Below are 24,698 nucleotides of genomic sequence, written 5' to 3'. Positions count from 1 at the left end.
GAGTGAGATGCCAGTGAATGTGTGATGGGCTTGAGTGTGTGAGTTTAGAGTGATGAGGTGGATGCCTTACCCTGGCGGGACAGATGAGGTCATTCATTGTCTATCTGCCCTGGATGGCCAACCTCTTCTGTGCAGCATTGGCATTGATCACCACTGCCATCTCCTACCAAGCTGGAGTGGTAATGTTGCTGGCCCTGCTGCAGCCAGAGCGGGGGTAAAGGACACTACGGCGGGTTTCCACAGCATCCAAAAAATGCCGAGGGACTTGTTGCTAAACTTGGGGGCTCAGTCTTCTTGCCTTCCGGGGCCATGTCTCCTTTCCATCAGTCCTGGGCTGGGGGCACTGAGAGGTGTGTGCATGGTTGCACTTTAAACGTGGCGCCCGGCGTGATGAAACAGCGAGGTGACAGTGTGGCAGGCGAATTGGAGTCCGCCCACCCTCGAAACGGCGTGTTTCCTGGGAATGCATGATTAATGAGGCGGGATTGGGACGATACAGCGTGAGAAACTGCCATTGCAGCCAGGGGGTATAATATTTTTCTTCCCGCCCTCTACCGCACTCAGTGCAAATCTCGGACAATTGTGCCCATAATCTTCTGCCCTGCCCCGTCTGGGGTTTGGTGGCGATGGGGTGTATTTAATCAGGCAGGTGGGACCCTGCCACTTTGCTGCCTCCACCCTGATTAAGGCCAGGGGGTGGTGGGGGGTGGGATGGGAAAGGCCCATGGATGGCAGGGCTGGTGCAGCCACCAGGTGGTCACCTAGGAGTGGCAAAACATGGGGTGGGGTGAGGGGGGTGGGGGCAGCAAAATATTGAATGAACTATTCATGAAGCTATGTAAGTACACAAACTGGCTTCAGCAGTGGGCCTGAAAGGTCTAGATCTACTGCTATGCATCCACATATGCTGACATACAAATAGATTTCTAAGTATTTATATTGCAGTCTTTCCCAAAATTTCATTTATACTCCTCATACTGTTAATGCAACAGTTTTACAAATTTATGCATCTACATGACTATTCCAAAATTGCAAACCAGTAAATAATATCAAAGAACATAATTTAATCTAGCACACTCTACCTTAATGATTATTGATTGTGTAAATTGTGCATTAAGTCATATAGTAACAGTTGCAGGAACACACAGTATTACATCATGTGAGCCATATTACACACTGGGCAGAATTCTCCTGTCAGCGAGCGGGGGTGGGGACCGCTCACCAACGCGTAAAATGACGAGCGGTGACACCGGGCAAACATCCCGATATCACCGCGCGTCATTTAGATTTTCAGTCCGGCGGGTGTGCAGACTTGGCTGCGCGCCTGCCGAACTGTCAAAGGCCTTTTAAGGCCATTTAAATAGTAATTAATTCAATTAGCTGAGCTGCCCGTCCAACCTTAAGGTTGGCGGGCAGGCGAAGAGCCCAGGCGGCCTTCACATTTTTCATGAAACTTCATCCACAGGCGGAATGAGGTTTTATCAAGTATTTTAAAAATCAATAAAAATTTGAAAAATAATTCTTTCACATGTCCCAGCTCATGTGACAGTGAGTGCCACATGAGGGGACATGTTTTAAAAGTTTTTTATTTCCCTTTATTTAAATTTACACATGTCAAACTGATCTCCCTGAGGCACCTCCATGCCTCAGGGAGATCTCTGCGCTCTTTCATGCGCATGCGTGAGAGCGCAGGGAACGACTCAGGGAATCCCCCCACCGCCCATACAGGGAGCATTCAGCGCTTCCTGGCGAGCGTAACGCTGGGGCGGGCCTTAATTGGCCCGCCCACGTAAAATGGCGGCACATCCCCAATCGGGTTCGCGCCCAACCCCGCCTGCCCCCCGCACAACCCCTCCAATGGAGGGAAAATTCAGCGCATTGTAATGTGTATTTCTTCTAGTACATGTGCTATCAGAAGTGTAGACAATGAGAATGTACAATCAGTATAATAATATTCTTTTTCATATAATACAAAGCTGTAATTGTAAATGCAGAAATTATATTCATACTAATGCACAGTAGTCATTTTCAAAAGTTAATTGTGGCAGGGGTATGTGGGGGAGTGCAAGGCTCAAGGTTCACCTAGGAAGCCTAATTCTTTGCACTACACCTGATGGACAGCCTACCTGCTCCGCCGCAAATTGCCCACTTAAGGGCCTAACCCGTTGCTGCTGGTATTCACCTGGGGGAAGGTGGCGGGGGGTGGGGGCTCATCCTTAAGGGATCATGACAAGCAAACCGAAAAGGGGGAGGCCACTGAGAGCCACCCCCTGCACTTGCTACCCACCACCCCTTCAGCCCCCTCCCTGCGACCCCCTTCCTGCAATGCCCTTCCCGCCATCATTCACCTGTGCCCAGGTCCCTCCTCAATCCTAGGCTTGGGGTGTCATACCAGCCACAGTCACTGCCTCCCTAGTGGCGTTGCTGAGGGCAGAAGAGCTGCTGGCCTCACATGGCTGACAGCTCTCGGCGGATAGGACTCCTGCCCCCAGGGTCCTTGATCCCAGGTGAAGGCCTGCCGCTGGCCTGTCAAGTGCTTGAGTGGTACAAGATATGGTGGGCCTTCCTGAAAAGAGACAACGTGGCGGTCTCGCCAGCTCTCCAGCCGGTGGCAGAAACGGCTGTCAGCTCCACAAGATTCTGCCCACGGAGTCCTTAGGGCACAGAAGGAGACCATTGCTCTGAAATAATGGTGCAAGCATAGCATACAGCTAATTTCCAATGCTAATGACTGAAGAAATTCAGGCATGTGACTTACACCATAGCTCCCTCTTATCTTTTGCACCAATTCCACAACATCTTCCTTTATGCACACATTTATCCTGGATTCTACATTCTGGCATATGCTAATCTGTTTGGCGGGAAGTTTTGGCTTAATTACCAGTTGGCATGATCAGCACAGAGGCCAGAGTAAATTTCGGCTTATCTTTTGATTTACATTGAAATTCCCAGTCAATGTCATTAAGAACCATGTGTGTATAATGCTTTTACATGAGGATGATGGTGTTTGTGCCCTCAAGGAATCTTTCTGCTAAAGACAATGCAATAAAGTTCATTTTTAGTGACCTTTTTAAAAAAGATTTGCTTACCTTCGCAGTTTTTATGATTTTTCATTGTCACATCATCACAATCTACATAATAAAAAAAAGTTATATTGTTAGGTTCACAAATACTGTATCACAGTCTATAGTGAACTTAGTCCAAGATGGATTGAACTGGCTTCAAATAGAACTACGATGCTAGTCTAGATTTTTCACCTGGGCAGTGGGTGTTGTCTGGTACATCACACAAAGGTCATTATTAATAGATGCAACTTCGCAATGGGCTTCAGCAAACTACTTGACCACAAGGGTCACCAGAGGAGAGCCATATTCTGCTACCTGACACACATACACTCACACGTATACATATCAAGGTCTACTGTAGGAATCAGAAGCTGAAACACAGGTCGATTTCCCTCTTCCCTAATCCTGATGCACTGAAACTAATTGTACCACCCTTTCTGCCAGTCAGGTGAGATTAGCTAACACAGCAAAAGCCATTGGTCAACCCGGGGATCTTCTGCATGGCCTACTTGTTCTCTGCATAAACTTACTGAGTCATCATTAGATTAATTATCACATCAGTATTTAGAAGAAAGAGCTGAATGAGGATTTCAGACTTTGTTTATAAAGGTGGATAAGAACATAAGAAATAGGAGCAGAGGTAGGCCACATGGCCCCTTGACCCTGAACTTTCAATAAGATCATGGCTGCATCGACTCCACTTCCCCCCACCCTACCCACCATGCCCCTCAATTCCCTTGGTACCCAAAACTCTATTAATTTTGTCTTGAATATACTCAACGAGTGAGCATCCATAGCCCTCTGGATTCACAACCATCTTCACCCTCTGTCCTAAATGCCTGACCCCTTATACTGATACCAAAATGCCTGAGTCTAGACTTATCAACCAGAGTAAACAGACTCTCAGCATCTAGCCTGTCAGGCCCTCGAAGATTTTTTTATGTTTCAATAAGTTTACCTCTCATTCTTTTAAACTTCACAGAATATAAGCCCATTCTACTCAATCTCTCCTCATAAGGCCATCTTCTCATTCTCAAATCTAGTGAATCTTTGTTGTACACCCTCTAGGACAAGTATACCCTTCCTTTGTTAGGGAAACCAAAACTGTATGCAGTACTTCAGGTGTGATCTCACGGAAGCCCACTGTAATGCAGTAAGACTACCTTATTCTTGTAATCCAACTTCCTTGCAATAAGGCCAATATATCATTTGCCTTCCTACCTGCCTGTACCTTTCTCTGGTTTGTGTATAAGGACACCCAAATCCTTTTGAACATCAACATTTACTGGTCCCTCTCCTTTAAAATAAAATTCTGCTTTTCTACTCTTGTGACCAAAGTGGATAATTTCGTATGTTGCCACATTATGCTGCATCTGCTACCTCCTTGCCCAATCATTTAACTGGTCTATATTCCTTTGTAACCTCTTTGCTTCCACCCTACAGCTTAGTTTCCCACCAAGACTTGTAGGTTATGAAATCAGTGGAACAACTGTAAAGATTAGTAAATAGAGAATGGTTAAAAAAAAAACCTCATTGAAACTTAATATGATGTTTCAATGCAGTTGAGAATTCTTCAGCAAGTAAGAATGAGGTTTTAATTTTAAAAATTCTTTTGTCATTTACTCAGAGAGCTAACTGAAAACTGAAAGGTGGCTAATGGCACTTCAAGTGCTAAGGATGGAGGAATTCCCTAAAATCCAGTTGATGATCATGAAGTGAGACCACAAATTATCAAAAGCACCAACACAACTTTATCAAAGGTAAATTTTCACTGCAATGTCGAGGGGTGGAGAATACCATGATTGATTTTTTTGAAGGGATAGCCCTTTAGAGTATTTTTACAAGTAGAGGCACTGTTTAAAGAGCAATCCCACCCCCTCCCCACCAATAATTGGTTATGGTGGTCAAGGTACATAGAAAAATAATTTAGCTAATAAACGAGATATAGACCACACAGAATACTTACGTGGTGTGAAAAAACTTGCTAAATTCTCAGGTGGGAATTCATCAATATTTGATGTTGGGATGTTGAAAGCGTTCACAGAGTACCAGGTTCCTGGGTCTACAGGATATTCAGCGTAATGAAACTGCCACTGGAAAAAGGAAGAAATGTTTAAGGTAACAAGGTATGACAGTTTATAGTATTTATAATTTCCTGTACAAGCCTATAAAATTCTGAAATATAATGTATCCCATGATACTGATTAAAGAAAGAGATTTTTTTTTTCATTAGAAAAGACATTAGGATCCTCTGAGAATACATGTCAGACACCAACAATCATTTAAAAATAATTTTCAGAATTTCCTACAGTAATTATGTTGTTGAGCTGTGTTATGGTTAGTGCCTCACATTTGTACAGTCAAGTTCAAAACAATGGAATTAACGTAAGAGAAAATTATATTTAATGAGTTTCTGTCTAAGCACAAGTTTACACATTATTTTATTAATGTTAGCTTATCCTTGGTATAATATGCTTTAAGTTCATCAGGACGTCTGTATAACTCACTGGTTGACCTTGAGGATTTTGTGCCCTTTTGAACGAGGCACTGTAATTGCATCGAAGACAGATTCTTTGTCGATTTTGAATGCATATCATAGTAGCTCGAAGTTCTTGAATACTTCCTGGAAAAACAAATTACTTTTAGAAGATGTAAGGAACATAATAATTTTCACTTGTATGGCACCCTTAATGTGGTAAAGTACATACGAATTAGGAGGGGTAGGTTATTCGGCCCCTCAAGCCTGCTCTGCCATTAAATAAGATCATGGCTGATCTAAAATATCCTAGGACGTAATAAAAAATAGCTCAAAAATCACCCAAATGTAATAAAAAAATAGCTCAAAAATCACCCAAATGTAATAAAAAATAGCTCAAAAATCACCCAAATGTAATAAAAAATAGCTCAAAAATCACCCAAATGTAATAAAAAATAGCTCAAAAATCACCCAAATATTGCTGTCATCATCAAAATTTAAGAAATTAGATGAACCTTTCCGTTGAGTGAATAGAATGTTGCCAACGTATACAGACTCTAACTTCAAAACTTATTGTTTTCTTCTTTGATCTATTATTATCCACTGTGTCTGTCTATCTCATGTTATTACAAATCTACTAGGGTAATCCAGAAGCATATACAAAATGAATGAAAGGTTCCCTCAACTGTATCTGTTGCCCACATTTTTTTTTTAGCATTTTGAATCAATTGGTTGCAATCCTGCTTCTTATCATTCAGGCATGTTTGTACGTTTTTGATCATAAAAAAGGGCAATTCTGAAAAAAAAATTAAACTTGAAAAATTCATCATACCTAATTATCTAAATCCTTTTATGTTTTCCATACTGGAAGTTCCAGCTGCAACTTGCATAGATTGGATAAATGTGGATTAATTAAGGAATGGATTTGTTAAGGGTAAGTTGTGTTTCACTAACTTCATTGAGTCTTTTGCTGAGGTAACAGAGAGACTGATGAGAATAATGCAGCTGATGTGACATGCACAGACTTCCAAAAGAAGTTTGATAAATTGCCACATAACAGGTTTGACAGCAAAGTTAAAGCCCATAGAATAAAAGGGACAGTGGCAGCATGGAAATTAAGTTGACTGTTGACAGGATACAGAGTAGCAGTGAATGGTTGTTTCTTGGACTGGAGGTAAGCATATGATGGGAATTCCAGGGTTCAGTACTAGAACGACCACTTTCTTGATCTATATTAATGACCTAGACTTGGGTGCACACGGCACAGTTTCAAATTTGCGAAGACATAAAGCTTGAAAGTATTGTGAGCTGTGAGGATAGTAATCGAATTCAAGGGGTCATAGCCAAGCTGATGGAATGGGCAGACACCAAGATAAAATTTAATGCAGAGGAGTGTGTGCAGGAATGCAGAGAAAGAACAAAGAGAGCAATATAAACTAAATAACTTAATTCTAAAGGTGCTGAAGGAGCAGAGGGATCTTGAGGTATAAGTGCACAAATCATTGAAGGTGGCAGGGAAGATTGAGAAATCTGTCAGTAAGGCATAGCAATCCTGGGTTTTATAAGTAGAGATATAGATTACAAAAGCAAGGAAGTTATGGTGAAACTTTATAAGGCATTGGTTTTGTCTTAACTGGAGTATTGTGTCCGATTGTCGTAAAAACCCATCTGGTTCACTAATGTCCTTTAGGGAAGGAAATCTGCTGTCCTTACCTGGTCTGGCCTACATGTGACTCCAGACCCACAGCAATGCGGTTGGCTTTTAAATGCTCCCTGAATAAGGGCAATTAGGGATGGACAATAAATGCTGGCCTAGCCAGCAACCCATACATCCCATGAACGAATTTAAAAAATTCACACTTTAGGGAGGATGTGAAGGCATTGGAGAGGATGTAAAAAAAAATTATGAGAATGGTTCCAGGATTGATGGACTATCCAGCTATATAGATAAATTGGAGAAGCTGGAGTTGTTTTTCTTAGAGAAGAGAAGGTTGGAAAAAGATTTGGCAGAGTTGGAGATCATGAGGGATCTGGAGACAGTAGATAGAGAAGGATTGAGAACCTGAAGACACCAATTTAAGATGAATGGCAAAAGAACCAACAGTGACTTGAAAAAAAACTTATTTTACACAGCAAGTAATTAGAATCTGGAATGCACTGCCTGAGAGTGTGGTGGAGGTATACTCAATTGTAGCTTTCAAATGGGAATTGAATAATTGTCTAAAGTGAAAAAACTTGCAGAGAAAAGGCTGGGGAGTGGGACTAGCTGAGTTGCTCTTGCAGATGGTTAGTATGGGCATGATGGGCTAAATGGCCTCTTTCTGTGCTGTAGCCATTCTTTGGTTCTATATCGCAAGGGAGGTTAAAAAAGACCATATTATTCTACTCATCATGCAAAGCCATGGGAGAATTATCACTAATTCTTAAAAGCCCAGAAATATAAATGTATAAAATAAAATATATTTTATATACAACATACATAATTTATTTTGAAATAAAGTCTTACCATCTGGGCTGATGATCCAGCTGATATTAAGCACTGGAAGCTGACTTTTTTCAGACAGTTGTAGCTGAACTTTAAGATCTAAAATATCTGAAGGGGTTCTTTCATGTGGCGTTGTCCACTCTGGTGGAGGTTCATTAACTAATCAAAAAGGATTCTATTTTAGATTTTATACACATTACACAATATCCTTAAAAATAATATAATTCACAAGCATGATACTTGAAATGGATTCAATAAATGCAGTGTATATATCTAACTACAGACACTGGCCAGGATTTTCCGTGCCATCGGTGTCGGGCGTGTTCAGTGGCGTGAGCGGACAATATGGCACGATCGGTTTCACAATAGTGAGAAACCAGTTCATGATCGTCCGCCCAACCCACCGATCACGGCCTCTTTCTCCACCATCAGAGTCTAGAACCTCATTGTAATACATCAGCAGATCATTAATAGGCTTGCCCGCCAGGATCGTTAACCCCCAACACTGGATCGTCTGCCCACATCGGCGGGAAAGCACGCCGGTGTAGAACATGCCTTCACAACTGTGACGTGCAGAAGTCAGGATTTACCCAGCAGGGCTTTGCTCACATTGCGGACATCCGAGGAGCAGAAGATGCTGGAACCTAACACCAACGACACACTGGAGGAATGTCCATGGCATGCTGGGTGGATTCTCATGGATATGGCTCTGCCACGAAGCAGCGCATGGAAGTTGGAAAGTCATCGTTGATGCTCACAACACGTAAAGGTCGAGGGGGTGGGAGAGGAAGGGCTAGGATCAGCTGGGAGAAGACGAGATGTCAGGGGGTGGGTGAGGTTGGTGGGGGGGAATGAAGGTGTCAGGATGGGATGAGGTTGGCGGTGTGTGAATAAAGGTGTCGGGGTGTTGGGGGTGGGGGGAGGTTGGGAGGAACAACGGGGGAGGAGGGGGTAAGTGGAGAGAAGGCGGCAACTGAGGAGGTAGGTCTTAGGGGGTGGAAGGTGCAAGGGAAGGAGTGCGGAGAGGGGAGTCCGGGGGGAGGAAGGGATGCGGAGAGGTGAGGGAATCCCAGGGGAAGGAAGGGTTGTGGAGGGGGCGGAAGGGGCACAGAGTGGGGGGGAAGGGATGCGGAGGGGGACGATGTGCAGATGAATGTGCATGGGAGGGGTCAGACAGGTCCATGTCTGCCTCCTGGGGAGCGAACTGAGGGTGGGCGTGGTATGGAGGAAGGGTGAGAATAACCAAGGGCAGAATGAGGTGGGAGGGTGAGGATTCAACACCTGGAGGCAGAAACAGACCCTGGGGATGGGAAGGAGGAGGTCGGGGAGATGAATGTAGATGAGGGTGGGATTTTCAGGAAGGAAGGGAATGTGCACATTCACCTAGACATCCCTGAAGAAAAAGGGTTGTGGCTGGTAGGCAACAAAGGGGAGGTGGAAGGTGATGCTGGGCTGGGGAGGGGGCGGGGGGAAGTTCTCAACTGTGATGGGGAAGAGGAAATGGGTGACCAGGGAGGATAAAAGATGGGAGATTGCACAATGCAGTGAAACCAAACCACCTTTGCTAAATCAAAAGTGAAACGAGAGTCGTGGTGGGTGAGATCATGTGCTACATGGGAATGTGATCAGTGGGCGGACGGAGATGCAGGGCAGCTCAGATGGACAACTGAAAGTGAACCCCGGCAAGCAGCATTCAAAATGCTCAGGATATTGAGATGAGGGTGAAATGTGAAGGATCCGCGTGCCTGTGAGAGTGCTTGTATGAGGTTCTGAAAGGCCCTGCCACACACACACTTTTCCCTCCAGAATCACTCGTGGGCCAGCTGCTCCCTCTGTGGTGACAGGTCTTTCAGGCTGCTTATTTCCACCTCTTCATTGGAGGAGTCGTCCTCTTGGCTGCAGATGAGGACATGGTTGGAGCTGAGGGACTGGCTGGCTAAGAATGTTGGTCCCTTGGCAGAGCTCCCTGTGAACCAAAATAGAGATAAGTAGTGCATAGCAGCAGAGTCAAAAGCAGGAGAGAGAGCACTCACAGTTTCGTTGAGGGAGGGATTATGTGGTGCAGGATCCTCACATGGATGTGCGCCGCTGACCTCACCGTCGCTGCAGGCAAGGTCCACATCCTCACCAGTCAGTGCAAACACACTCCTCAAAGTGAGTGGGGGGGGGGGCCTAATGTGGGCCACTCCACCCCTGGTCTGGTACCTCTCCCTGCTGATGTGAGCAGGCTTCTCCTTCATGTAAACAGATGGAGAGAGAGTGTGAGCAGAACACATGGTACTGTGTGGAATGTTTGCGTGGTGAGTGGCAACATGGACAGGAATGAGAATGTGAGCTCAAGAGGATATGAGCCTGATGGAGATGTGAGGGTGCGTGTGAGAGTTCGCGGTGTTGTCCCTTGAGGTGTGAGATCCCTGCAGGTGTGTGATGAGTGTGTGAGTGTGTGAGCTGAGAATGATGAGAAGAGCGAGTTACCCTGGCGGAACGGATGAGACCATTCATCCTGTAGTGGCACCTCTTTTGCAGGGCATTTGCCCTGACCACCGCTGCCACCACCTCCCAAGCCTGATTGGTAACGCCACTGCCCATCCTGTAGCCAGAGTGGGGGCAAAGGACATTGCAGTGGGCCTCCATGGCATCCAAAAAGCGTTGCAGCAACGTTGTAGTCTTCTTGCCTTTTGTGGACATCTTCCCTGCAGTAATCGTGGCCTGGAAGCACTGAGATGTGTGCATGCAACTGGACTTTAAATATGGTGCCCGGCGTGATGAAGCGGCGAGGTAATGGCGGGCGGGCGAATTAGAGCCCGCCTACCATTGAAGCGGCGTGTTTCCAGGGAATGTATAAATAATGTGGTGGGATTGGAACGATACAGCATGAAAAACCGCCATCACGGCCGGCTGGTAAAACACCTCGCTACCACACTTAGTGCAAATGTGGGACAATTCCACCCACTGGGTAAGTTTACAATTCCATGTCTGTCTCTTACACTGGTCTTAAACCTGCTGCTTTGTTAAGATCAATATGAGAGCTTTCTTTTAATTTCGCTATGCTGCCTGGAGATCCGGAATCCAAGGCTTGAAAACTTACAACAGAATCATCTCGGTTCACATCAACAATGGTTTGTTTGTAAATGGGTTTCAGCTGGCCCACACAGATAGTCTGCTCAGTTGTCTGTAGGGAAGCATTTGAATCTGAAATCCAGAGGACCAGCTGAATAAACACATATGGGTTCTGAAGTGATGAGACTCGGTAAACACACAGAAATTGCATGAATTTTTAAATCATCTACTGAAGAGGAGACTTTTTTTGGAAAAAAAACTGACAGATAAGCATGATTTAGTTTATTCAGTAAGTACGGTTATACAGATCAGGAAAATTCCAGATTCGATCCCATATCCTCCTTAGGTATAACAACTCATTCAAATCTCTGCTACTCACATCCAATCGCTGGATATGAGCTGAACCCGTACTGTTCTCAAGGAGAGAGGGAAGTTGGAGAGAGAATTGTTTCTACTCTGTGGCAAACAGAGAAAAAGGGAACAGAGGTCAAGGATTCTCATTGGAAAAAACAAGGAGGGAGACAGGTTTTAAACTGAGTGCTGTTAGACTATGGGGTGATTCGCCACAATGACTGTTGGGAGATTGGAGTATTATTTAAAAGGGAATGAGCTAAATAAAAAAGGAGGAATATAAAGAGATTTGTAGGGAAAGGGGGTTACAGGGTAGATTCCCAGCAGCAGCAGGGGCACTGAGGACCGAAGAGCCTCCTCCTGTGCAGTAATTCCTATGATTCTATGAAAATTCCCCTTTATTGACTCTAAGCCTAGCAGCAGTTTAGAAATGTTGATTCTGAGCTGAGTTTAGGGTGATTGCGCCCTGTGAGAAGTGCCCCAAACACAGAACCTGCTGCCTTTGTGCATTCTTTCCATTTGGTTCAGGTCAGTCTGTGCCAGGCAGCTTTGATGGAGGACATCAGAATACAGGTTGGATCTGGCTGAGGCTCCCAATTCAGAGTTGTCATCTCCACACCTGAGTCAAACGCCGAGGAGAAATGGAGATCAGGCATGTTTTAAGTGGCATTCTCTGGGGAACCAGACCACACCCGATGCAATGCAAGGGAATTCTGACTATAGCTGGAGGGTGAATATCAGTGAGTTATAGGATTAATAATATTAACAGGTAGGGTAGAAGGATGTCACACTCATTACTATCAGTGAGTATTACTGATGATTGTGAGAGGAACCTTAGTGTTACCAGTAACACTATTAGTAATCTGTGCAATTTTGGGGAGTTACTTTGGAATCAAAAGTCCTCCTTTATTGAGAATCCCTTCCCAACTGTTCTCCATTTCCCTTTTTCTCCTGCTCGTGAATAGCCTCCTGGTTTTCAGAACATCTTCCACAACAGCTGCTGGCAAGAAACCACATGCAAGGATGCTCAACTAGAGGGGATCCAACTTTTACAAGGTAAATGCAGTAACATTTGATGTCACATGACCAGATATCCAGGAATATCTCCGAGAGTTGCCAACCCTTTTGGTCAGCTTTGAATGATTTATGTCATGATACAATCAATGTTCACTCATCGAGGGACAAAATTAATTAGTTCCAGGCATTTAACAGGCCGGAAATGGAGCCAGTGATCTAGTGACAGTTTGAAAAACTCACAATAAAAGTGGGTTTACGCTCCCATTGGAAACAAAGTTGGACTATTTTTGTTTTCAAAAGTAGTTAACGGATGACGCATTTGCCATCAGCTGTACTGTAACAGTGCAAGAGTTCCTCAAGGCAAATATTTATTGTTGCATCAGGAAGCGAGGATGGAAAGAGAAAAATCTGCAGCAGAATGACGAGGTTAGAACTTGGAGGCCTTGTGGCAAACTGGGTAGTGTCCTTACGTCTGAGCCAGAAGCTCTGGGGTCGAGTCCCACCACAGGACTCGATTGCTCCGGAAGGTGCATTCTTGGTGTGGCCAAGCAGGTTGATTGTCAACCTATAAATCCTATGGCAGGTGGTAAGAGCGGGAGAGTTTCCTGCTCAGCCAGAACCACATGGTAGCTTCAGCGCAACAGCTCTCCAAGTTAAGACTCCGTGTGTAAGCTCTTGCCACAGGTTAGCGTCCTCTTCATTTTGAGGGGCTGTTAGAGAAGAGAGATTTGAACTGAAGTAATAGAAGGGGAACAGAGTAGAACCAAGGTTGTTTAACCAGAATGATCAAGCAACTTTGTTCAGTGCTTGATCTCATTGGATTCACATCCCAATTTCATGTATATGCAGCCAGTGGACAAGATTCCACATCAACAGTGTGAACTTGGAATATTGATCCTTGTTTTTATAAACAGGTGCCTTAAGCATTAGACCCATGTATCTTATTTTTTTCCCTGTGCATTAAAAAGCAACAATAAATTTATTTTTATGGCACCTTTTAAGGTAATAAAACATCCCAAGGTGCTTCACAGGACTATTACAAAGCAAAATAAAGCAAAGTTTAAAAATTATAACTCTGCAAACTAAATTTCTTCAAACCATAGGAAATAATAATAGGAGATTGGGGGAGTATCCACATGAGGGGTTATTTGGGCCGATGACTAAAAACTTGGTCAAAGAGGTAGTTTTTAAGGAGCACCTTAATGGAGGAGAGAGAGGTAGAGAAGTGATGAGGTTTGAGCATTAGGGATGGAGATCCAGAGTTTAAGGCATTGACGGCTGAAGGCATGACCACCAATGTTAGGATGACTAAAATCGGGGATGTTCAGGAGGCCAGAATAAGAGAAGTGCAAATATCTTGGAGGATTATACATGTACCAAAATAATGTGTATGTGCAGAACATTGAGAATTAATTAGGAAAATACACACTTACATTGCTTTCTTTCACAGGTTATCTGTCAACAGAAAAAAAGTGTTCATTTCAAAAGAGGTGAATTGGAACAGAATACTATTATCTACCTCAAATACATTTAATATTTATATGCTATATGGTACACAAAAATGTAGCTGCAGGAAGAAGGTTGCAAATGCTAATTCAAAGGATATGAAGATTTTGAATCAATGAATCGGCTTGTGGTTAATTTTACTTGACAGAGATTAGATATTTAAATGCAAAAAGTTAATTTATGCAATTGGTCACCACAGTACTTTAAATAAGACATTCAAATTGTAAGACTAAACTCTGTCACTTTTTACAAAAAGAAATTATAACTTTTGAATTCAATATGCTTCTACAATTCTAATAATAAGCAGTTCCATCAATACTTTAGAGCACTCCTTAATGCTGCTGTCAACTTTTACATTTGTCATCAGCTGCAGCCAAACTTACTCTTGAAAATTTTGGGTCAAATTCCTGGAGTGGCAATCACCATCGGTTGGGCAGGGTTGGGGGAAGATCAAGTGGTCGGGTGGTCGGGGGCAGGAGAGTCAGTCGAGGTAGGGGTAGTCGAGGGCTGGAGGGGTGGGGGTCGGGTGGTCAGTCAGGAGGTGAAGGTAACTGGGGAGTGCGGGTGGTTGGCTGTTCAGGGTGTTAGCTGGTGGGGTGGGGGAGTAATTGAAGTGGGGAGGAGGTCGGGGCGTGATGGAGTAATCGAGGGGAAGTGGCAGAGTAGGGGTTGTAGTCGGGGGAGCCGTCGGGGGAGGTGGTGGAACAATTGGGGGGTGGGGCGGTCAAATGGTCAGTTAGGTTGTGGGCATAATTGGGAGGTGGGGGTGGTTGGGTGGTCAGGGTGCGAGGGAGGGTGGGGAGGTCGGATGCTCAGGGGGTTAGCTGGTGGGGTGGGGGAATAATCAAGGGGGGAGGTCGGGGGCTGATGGAGTAATCAGGGGGAGGTGGCAGAGTAGGGGTTGTAGTCAGGGGGGAGGTGGGGGAGTAGCTCGGGGGGTGGGGGAGTAGTTTGGGGGGGGCGCAGTCGGGGAGTAGCCGGAGGGGTAGTGGGGAGTAGTTGGGGGTTTGTGGGGTGGGGGGGGTATTTGGGGTGGGGGGGTGGCGTCAGAGTAGTCGGTGGGGGTGGGGGGGGGGGGGGGGGGGTGGGGAGTAGTCTGGGGGGGTGGGGTGTCAGGTGCTCAGGGTGTGGGGTGATGTGGTCAGTTGGGGGTGGGGGAGTAGTCGGGGGTGGGAGGTTTGGGTGGTTGGGGGTTGGGTGCTTGGGGTGGGGTAGTCAGGGGGTGAGGGTTCAAAGATTCAGTCAGGGTGGGGGGGGGTGGGGAGGTCAGGGGGCGGGGTCATTGGGGAGCATAGTCGGGGTGGTGGTGTGCTTTGTCGGTGGTGGGCGAGCACTGTGTGGGTGGAGGAGAAGGGTGAACATCGTCAGGAAGAGGAGACAACAAGCTGCGAGTTCTTCAGTACTTTACCACTCCAGCTGATTTACTTAGCAAGTATAAAGCCAGTGGAACTCCACGAAAAACCCCAAGTAAATTCATGTAAAGACCAGGCTAAGTATAGGACAAACAGCTCAAATCTGCATGGGGTTCTGGCCAATCATGCAGAAATCTGGGAAGTGTAAAACCGCCAGTCGGATGTTTAAATTTCCAGTGGATGTAGTGGCGATGTGCTTACGTCCGAACTTCCAATGCATACTGCACATAAAACCAATTGTAAAAACCAGTGGGTGTTGCATTGTAATGTCTCCCATCAACTGACGTAGAAGGATATTAAGACAAATAAGACATTATTGGTGACTTTTGGCTCTGAACTGATATTGTACACTTAATAATTTTAAGGTTTCTTTAAGCAATGTAAACAACATAATGAGAGATTTTGGTCCTAAAGTAATTGAATCAGATAATTTGAATTGTTATCTTAAATTATTAGACTGTAACCTGTCTTGCAGCAATAAAACAACTGAAGCCAGACTAAAAATTAGTAGTGCTTAGGTTCCCATTTTCCATATTATTACCAACCAGTTTATAATAGACAACAATGTGTAGTTATATTGAACTTGTAATGTAGTAAAACATCCCAAGGCACTTCCTAGGAGCGTAGTCAAGCAAAATTTGAAATTGAGCCACTTAAGGAGATATTGGGGAATATAAGCAAAAACTTGGTCAAAGAGATAGGTTTTAAAGAGTCTTAAAGGAGGAAAGAGAGCAGAGAGGTTTAAGGAGGGAATTCCAGAGTTTAGGGTCTTGGCAGCGGAAGGCATGGTCAACAATGGCAGAGCAATTAAAATTGTGGATCTCAGGATTCCAGGAATAGAGGAGCGTGATCTCGGATGGGTGTAAGACTTTAGGAGATTACAGAGAAAGGGAGGGGTGACAACAGGGTGGGGGTGGGTGGGTGGCGGTGTTGAAAACTATGATGAGAATCTTTAAATTGGTGCGATCATTAACAGGAGCCAGTATAAATCTGAGAGCACAAGGATGATGGGTGAACAGGACTTTGTGAGTGTTAGGATACAGGCAGCAAGTTTTGGATAACCTCAAATTTAGATGGGCAGAAGGTGGGAGGCTGGCAAAGGGTCTGCTGGGATAGTCAAGTGCTGAGGTAGCAAAGACATGGACGAGGCTTTCAGCAGCAGAGGAGCTGAGGTAGAGACAATGTTGGGCAAAGGTGGAAACAACAAGTTTTAGTGATGATTTGGATGTTTTGTTGGATGCTCTTGGTGCCAAATATGACATCAATATTTCAAACAATCTAATTCAGCCTCAGACATTGCCAGGGAAAGTGAAAGAATCATTGGCTAGGAGGCATTGGCTTCAGTCTTTCAAATATTTGGACAAAGTTTCAGCTCATACCATATTGGATGTTGTCACAAGTCTGACAGTTTAGAGACAGTGGTGGAGTGGAGAGCTGGTAGAGACTCAAGCTGGGGTGTCATCAGTTTACATGTGGAAACTAACCCTGTGTTTCCAGATGATGTCACCTGGGGTAGCATATAGGTGAGAAATAGGAGGTCGTCAAGGTTAGTTCTTTGGGGGACACCGTAGGTAACTTCAGAAAGTCAAGTATTTAGTTCTTTCTGTCATTACTATACAAAGTCATTAAGAAAATACAGGATTTCTGTCATTATTATACAGTCATTAAGAAAATACAGGATTAGCACCTTTCTTAAAACAGAATAACGCGATTTGATATGAACGCTACTTAAATTTCACAGAGTAACGAAGGTCTTAAAGTTGCCCAACAAACAGTTTAAGATTTTTTATCCTGAAATTACAAAATTTATGGAAGGCATCAATAATTTATTTAAAATATTGATTATAAATGGTGCAGAAATCATTTTAAAATCCTGTATAAAGTCACAAGAAGTGCAAACTTGGAGATACCAACATATTCGTGATTTGATAGACTATTATTACTAATGTAGGGAGATTTGTTCTCGCCTGTTATAATAACTTTGATATAAATCTGCAAATTACTTTGAAAAATCGGAAGTAAACATGGATTCATATACAAACAAATATATTTTTCTTACCGTTACAGAGTCCGTTACCACAGCGGAAACAACAAAATGAAGTAACGATAATGCGTTTACGTTCATCATGAGTTGGTGTTTGTTTTCCTGCTGAAGTTTTCTCGCTCACGCCGTTCTCAATCCCCAACACCTCTGCCGTTGTCTGGGCGTTTTATAAATCAATGGTTGGAAATGCAAACGTCATCCCTGTTACTGACTAATCGCTGACATCAACTTGAGAGGGAAGTGGTTGATTTCGTGGAATTATTAAACCTTTGCCGTAATCTATATATGGCTCCAAAAAAAAAATTGCTGGAAAACCTCCGGAGAGGGAGACAGAGTTAACGTTTCGAGTCCGAATGACTCTTCGTCAGAACTAAAGAGACATAGAAATGTGGTGAAACAGTTCATCTCACATGTCTTCCTTCTTAACAGAGGTTTCCCACCAAAGGTGGTTGACAGGGCCCATCTCCCGCACATCCGCCCTCACACTTTCCTCTCCTTTCCAGAATCATGATAGGATCCCCCTTGTCCTCACTTATCACCTTACCAGCCTCCGCATTCAAAGGATCATCCTCCGCCATTTCCGCCAACTCCAGCATGATGCCACCACCAAACACATCTTCCCTTCACCCCTTCTGGCCGCATTCCGCAGGGACCATTCCCTCTGGGACACCCTGGTACACTCCTTCATCACCCCCTACACCTCAACCCCCTCCCACGGCACCTTCCCAAGCAACCGCAGAAGGCGCAACACCTGCCCCTTTACTTCCCCCTCCTCACCGTCAAAGGGCCCAAACACCCCTTTCAAGTGAAGCAGCACTTCACTTGCACTTCCCTCAATTTGGTCTACTGCATTCGCTGCTCCCAATGCGGTCTCCTCTACATTGGAGAGACCAAACGCAGACTGGGTGACTGCTTTGCGGAACACCTTCGGTCTGTCCGCAAGCATGACCCAGACCTCCCTGCTGCTTGCCATTTCAACACATCACCCTGCTCTCATGCCCACATGTCCGTCCTTGGCCTGCTGCAATGTTCCAGTGAAGCTCAATGCAAACTGGAGGAATAGCACTTCATCTTCCGACTAGGCACTTGACAGCCTTCCAGATTTAACATTGAGTTCAACAACTTCAGGTCATGAACTCTCTCCTCCATCCTCACCCCTTTTTGATCCCCTTTTTTCTAATAATTATTATATATTTTTACAGATATATTTTTCTTTTCCCACCTATTTCTATTATTATTTTTAAAATTTATTTCCATCCATTGTTTTATCTCCACCTTTTAGTCTATTTAGATCCCCTCCCCCCACCCCACCCCCACTAGGGCCATCTGTCACTTGCTCATCCTGCTTTCTACCCTTAATGTCACCATTAGCATATCCTTTAGCTAACATCACAGAATCTTACAGTGCAGAGGAGGCCCTTCGGCCCATGAAGACTGCACCGACACCTGAGAAATGCCTGACCTACCTACCTAATCCCAATTACCAGCACTTGGTCCATAGCCTTGAATCTTATGATGTGCCAAGTGCTCATCCAGGTACTTTTTAAAAGATGTGAGGCAACCCCCCTCCACCACCCTCCCAGGCAGTGCATTCCAGACCGTCACCACCCTCTGGGTAAAAAAGTTTTTCCTCACATCCCCCTAAACCTCCTGCCCCTCAACTTGAACTTATGTCCCCTTGTGACTGACCCTTAAACTAAAGGGAACAGCTGCTCTCTATCCACCCTGTCCATGTCCCTCATAATCTTGTACAATTTGATCAGGTCGCCCCTCAGTCTTCTCTGCTCCAACGAAAACAACCCAAGTCTATCCAAAATAAAAGCAAAAAACTGCGGATGCTGGAAATCCAAAACAAAAATAAAAATACCTGGAAAAACTCAGCAGGTCTGGCAGCATCTGCGGAGAGGAACACAGTTAACGTTTCGAGTCCGTATGAACAACCTCTCCAACCTCTGTTCATAACTTAAATGTTTCATCCCAGGCAACATCCTGGTGAATCTCCTCTGCACCCACTCCAGTGCAATCACATCCTTCCTATAATGTGGCGACAAGAACTGCACACAGTACTCCAGCTGTGGCCTCACCAAGGTTCTATACAACTCCAACGTGACCTCCCTACTTTTGTAATCTATGCCTCGATTGATAAAGGCAAGTGTCCCATATGCCTTTTTCACCACCCTACTAACATGCCCCTCCGCCTTCAGAGATCTATGGACACACACGCCAAGGTCCCTTTGTTCCTCAGAACTTCCTAGTGTCATGTCATTCATTGAATACTTCCTTGTCAAATTACTCCTTCCAAAGTGTATCACTTCACACTTTTCAGGGTTAAATTCCATCTGCCACTTATCTGCCCATTTGACCATCCCGTCTATATCTTCCTGTAGCCCAAGACACTCAACTTCACTGTTAACCACCCGGCTAATCATTGTGTCATCCGCAAACTTACTAATCCTACTCCCCACATTGTCATCTATGTCGTTTATATAAATGACAAATAATAGGGGACCGAGCACAGATCCCTGTGGTACGCCACTGGACACTGGCTTCCAGTCACTAAAGCATCCTTCTGTCATCACCCTCTGTCTCCTACAACTAAGCCAATTTTGAATCCACCTTATCAAATTACCCTGTATCCCATGTGCATTTGCCTTCTTTATAAGTCTCCCATGTGGGACCTTGTCAAAGGCTTTGCTGAAATCCATATCAACTGCACTACCCTCATCTACACACCTGGTCACCTCCTCAAAAAATTCAGTCAAATTTGTTAGGCATGGCCGCCCTCTGACAAAGCCATGCTGACTATCCCTGATCAAACCTTGCCTCTCCAAGTGGAGATAGATTCTCTCCTTCAGAATTTTTTCCAATAGTTTCCCTACCACTGACGTGAGACTCACTGGCCTGTAATTCCCTGGCTTATCTCTACAATCCTTCTTAAATAGCAGAACCACATTAGCTGTTCTCCAGTCCTCTGGCACCTCTCCGGTGGCCAGAGAGGAATTAAAAATATCACCACCGTCAACACCCCTTTGACCTTTTGTCTATGACATCTTTGGAAATCTCTTCTTTGCCTCCACCTATCACTGGCCCTATATCCAGCTCTACCTGTCCCACCCCCCTCAACCAGCTTATATTTCAGCTCATTTCTATTTTTCCTCAGTTCTGTTGAAGAATCATATGGACTCGAAACGTTAACTGAATTCCTCTCCGCAGATGCTGTCAGACCTGCTGAATTTTTCCAGCTATTTTTATTTTTGTTTCAAAGAAACCAGGATATGTTGTTAATTCTTCTGACTTGTTCTGGGTAATGATTGCTGTTTGACAGTTGGAAACATCTGAAGTTTGCGATTTAAATAAAAAGTGTGGCTATGGGTACCCGCATGGGTCCCAGTTATGCCTGTCTCTTTATAGGGTATGTGGAACATTCCTTGTTCCGGTCCTACTCAGGCCCCCTCCCACAACTCTTTCTCCGGTACATCGATGACTGCTTCGGTGCCGTTTCATTCTCTCGTCTGGACCCGGAAAAAATTATTAATTTTGCTTCCAATTTCCACCCCTCCATCACTTGCACATGGTCCATCACTGACACTTCCCTTCCCTTCCTTGACCTCTCTGTCTCAATTTCTGGTGATAGACTGTCCACCAATATTCATTACAAGCCTAACGACTCCCACAGCTACCTCGGCTACAGCTCCTCACACCCCACTTCCTGTAAGGACTCCATCCCATTCTCTCAGTTCCTTCGCCTCCGTCGCATCTGTTCTGATGATGCCACTTGCCAAAACAGTTCCTCTGACATGTCTTCCTTCTTCCTTAACAGAGGTTATCCACCCATGGTGGTTGACAGGGCCCTCAACCGTGTCCAGCCCATCTCTTGCGCATCTGCCCTCACACCATCCTCTCCCTCCCAGAACCATGATAGGGTCCCCCTTGTCCTCACTTATCACCCTACCAGCCTCTGCATTCAAAGGATCATCCTCTGCCGGACTTAATATTGAGTTCAACAATTTCAGATCATGAACTCTCTCCTCCATCTCCACCCCCTTTCTGATCCCCCTTTTTCTAATTATTTATATTTTTTAAATATATTTTTCTTTTCCCACCTATTTCCGTTATTTTTAAATGTATTCCCATCCATTGTTTCATCTCCACCTTTTAGCCTATTTCAATCCCTTCCCCCCACCCCACCCCCACTAGGACTATCTGTCACTTGCTCGTCCTGCTTTCTACCCCTAACGTCCCCATTAGCACATTCCTTAGCTAATATCACCACCGTCAACACCCCTTTGTCCTTTTGTCTATGACATCTTTGGCAATCTCTTCTTTGCCTCCACCTATCACTGGCCCTCTATCCAGCTCTATCTGTCCCACCTCCCTCAATCAGCTTATATTTCACCTCATTTCTATTTTTCCTCAGTTCTGATGAAGAGTCATATGGACTCGAAACGTTAACTGTATTCCTCTCCGCAGATGCTGTCAGACCTGCTGAGTTTTTCCAGCTATTTTTATTTTTGTTTCAGATTTCCAGCATCCGCAGTATTTTGCTTTTATCCTGGTTTCTTTGAAACTTGCTTTCATCAAGCCTGTGGGAAGATAGGCAATGAGTGTACTGAGGAAAGAGGGGCATGAGCTAAGGGACTGGAACTACATAAGGAAAATACAAGGAGAAAGAAGGTCATAAAAGGCATATTTGGTGTGCTGTGGGAGTTGGGGGACTGATGGATGAGTGGGGTACTTGGATTATATTAGTTACAAGTGCATAGGGCAGAGATAAGAGAGTGATGGGGAAAAGGAAGAATGGAGAGTTATAGGAAAGTGGGATTGAGAGCAACGACTGGGGAAGAGACTGGTGATGAACAGTGCAGCAGATGGGGTGAGAAGATGGCGAAAGTGCAAAGTGAAATGTAACACAGTAAAGTTGAGTGAGGGCAGCAGAGAAGAGACCAACACATAAGGGTTTGAGGATGAGCAAACCCAATCTGTTGTCTTCTCAGCTACACTACCCCACCCATGCATTACCTCCCACCTAAAAGAAAAGACAAGCAATGAAGCGAAAAAGGGAGAATTATAAACAATTTGAAAGTTGCAGAGAAGCAATAGAGAAGGGAAAGACACATAGAAGAGAAGATACAGAAGATGAGAAACAGCAGCACGATGATGACAGAGACAGATGAGAAAAATCACTTCCTCCAAATTAATATGTGATTTTTGACACAAGATATACCCTTACCTAGTGCATGACTTTAACGTTCCTACTGCTGCACTTGTAAATATGATTTATTTTAAAAAAGGAAGCAAAACAGTGATTTCATAATGAAATCTTCTTAGCAGATGTCAGAAATTTATAGGCATTACAATTGATTGTCTATGAACAGTGACTTTAAAGAGACATGTTGATTAGCAACTAAGCACCACAACCATATCCATGCCTCAAATTTGTGTGTAACATAATAGTTCGTCACACAGCAGGTATCACACATGCAAATTTCAGTCCCTTTAAAAACAAATTAAAATAAAGAAAATAATACATGGTGTAAAATTTCTGCTCTTACATAAGTATTAGTACTATGGGATATTCACTAGTATGTAAAGCATTTCTACCTACATACAAACAGCTCTGTTCAAAATTTCAATGAAAACCATGTGTTCAATTGATAAATCTTTGTCACTTTTTTGACATTACTGTTCATGCCATATCATTGCACATTGGGAAGACAAAGCACATTCTTGAGATTGAGCAGGAATGGAAAGCAAATGATAATTCGACTGGAGTCTTTTTCTGCAAAGTGTACCTCTACGAATTCTAAACTAATATTGTGTGGACATGGGAGGTGGAGGATGTGGGTATGATTCTTAATGAATACTTTTGTGTCTGTCTTCACAAAAGAGGGGGCAATGCAGACGTTGTAGTTAAAGAGGAGGAGTGTGAAGTATTGGATGTGATAAACATAGGGAGAGAAGAAGTATTAAGGGGATAAGCATCCTTGAAAGTGTATAAATCACCAGGGCCAGATGAAATGTACCCCAGGCTGTTAAAAGAAGCCAGGGAGGAAGTTGCAGAGGGTCTGTCCATCATTTTCCAATCCTCACTGGAAAGAGGTGAGGTGCCAGAGGATTGGAGATCTGCTAATGTTGTCCCTTTGTTTAAAAAGGGGGAGAGGGGTAGATTGAATAATTACAGGCCAGTCACTCTGACCTCTGTAGTGGGCAATTTTTTGGAATCAATTCTGAGGGACAGGGTAAATTGTCAGGTTTACCGGGTCAAACCGGGCAAAGGGTTACAAAATAAATGGAAGGATACTGAGAGGTGTGAAGGAAGTGAGAGATCTTGGAGTGAATATACACAGATCCCTGAAGGTAGCACAACAGGTTGATGAGGTGGTTAAGAAGGCATGTGGAATCCTTTCATTTATTAACTGAGGCATAGAATATAAGAGCAGGGAGGTTATGTTAGAACTATATGAAACATTATTTAGGCCACAACTTGAGTACTGTGTACAGTTCTGGCCAGCTCATTACAGAAAGGATGTAATTGCACTAGAGAAGGTACAGAGGAGATTTACAAGGATGTTGCCAGGACTGGAAAATTGCAACTTTGAGGAAAGATTGGATAGGCTGGGGTTGTTCTCCTTGGAACAGAGGAGGCTGATGGGAGATTTGATTGAGATGTGCAAAATTGTGAGGGGCCTGGATAAAGTGGATGCCAAGGGCCTATTTACTTTAGTAGAGAGGTCAGTGACTAGGGGGCATAGATTTAAAGTGATTGGTAGAAAGATTAGAGAGGAGATGAGGAAAAATTTGTTTCACCCAGAGGATTGTGGGGGTCTGGAACTCACTGCCTGAAAGGGTAGTAGAGGCAGAAACCCTCGACTCATTTAAAAGGTGGTTGGATATGCACCTCAAGTGCCGTAACCTGCAGAGCTACGGACCAATGGAAAATGGGATTAGGCTGGGTGGCTCAGTTTTTGGCTGGCGCAGACACGATGGGCCAAGTGGCCTCGAAACTTTCTCTGATTCTATTAATTAAGTGAACATATGTTAATGCGTTGGATAGTACTAGCTAGAATGCAGTTTTTAATTTAAACTTATCCAAACATATTGCTATGAAGGAAAGAGTGTACTGTCGATGATTTGATTAACTCATTCCAAGTAGAAAAGTAGATCAAATCAATGAAAGTTATTAGACCACAATAATGGTAAAGTATCTTAGCTATCTAAGCAGTTAACAATGATGTTGTATTCCAAACCATGTGAAAGAAGCAAACATTTGTAACCTTTTTAA

General features: G+C 44.1%; 1 protein-coding gene across 1 annotated transcript in view; it reads right to left on the bottom strand.

Annotated features, from left to right (window-relative positions):
- Window positions 1-17,562, bottom strand: part of il17rb (interleukin 17 receptor B) — a 35,531-nt gene extending 17,969 nt beyond the window's left edge. Inside the window, exons 1-6 of the mRNA XM_078543039.1 lie at window positions 17,432-17,562; window positions 13,888-13,909; window positions 8,048-8,185; window positions 5,573-5,688; window positions 5,032-5,158; window positions 3,090-3,131 (exon numbers count right to left, since the gene is read on the bottom strand). Coding sequence (XP_078399165.1) covers window positions 3,090-3,131; window positions 5,032-5,158; window positions 5,573-5,688; window positions 8,048-8,185; window positions 13,888-13,909; window positions 17,432-17,500 — 514 coding nt within the window. The 5' untranslated portion in view covers window positions 17,501-17,562. The remainder of the gene's footprint in view (window positions 1-3,089; window positions 3,132-5,031; window positions 5,159-5,572; window positions 5,689-8,047; window positions 8,186-13,887; window positions 13,910-17,431) is intronic.
- Window positions 17,563-24,698: the final 7,136 nt, after the last annotated feature.

This window comes from Cetorhinus maximus, chromosome 6 (assembly GCF_964194155.1).
Source record: "Cetorhinus maximus chromosome 6, sCetMax3.hap1.1, whole genome shotgun sequence".
In the NCBI taxonomy this organism is placed as follows: Eukaryota; Metazoa; Chordata; class Chondrichthyes; order Lamniformes; family Cetorhinidae; genus Cetorhinus; species Cetorhinus maximus.
The sequence above is the reverse complement of the archived record's forward strand: the minus strand, read 5'-3'. Positions and strand labels throughout refer to the sequence as shown.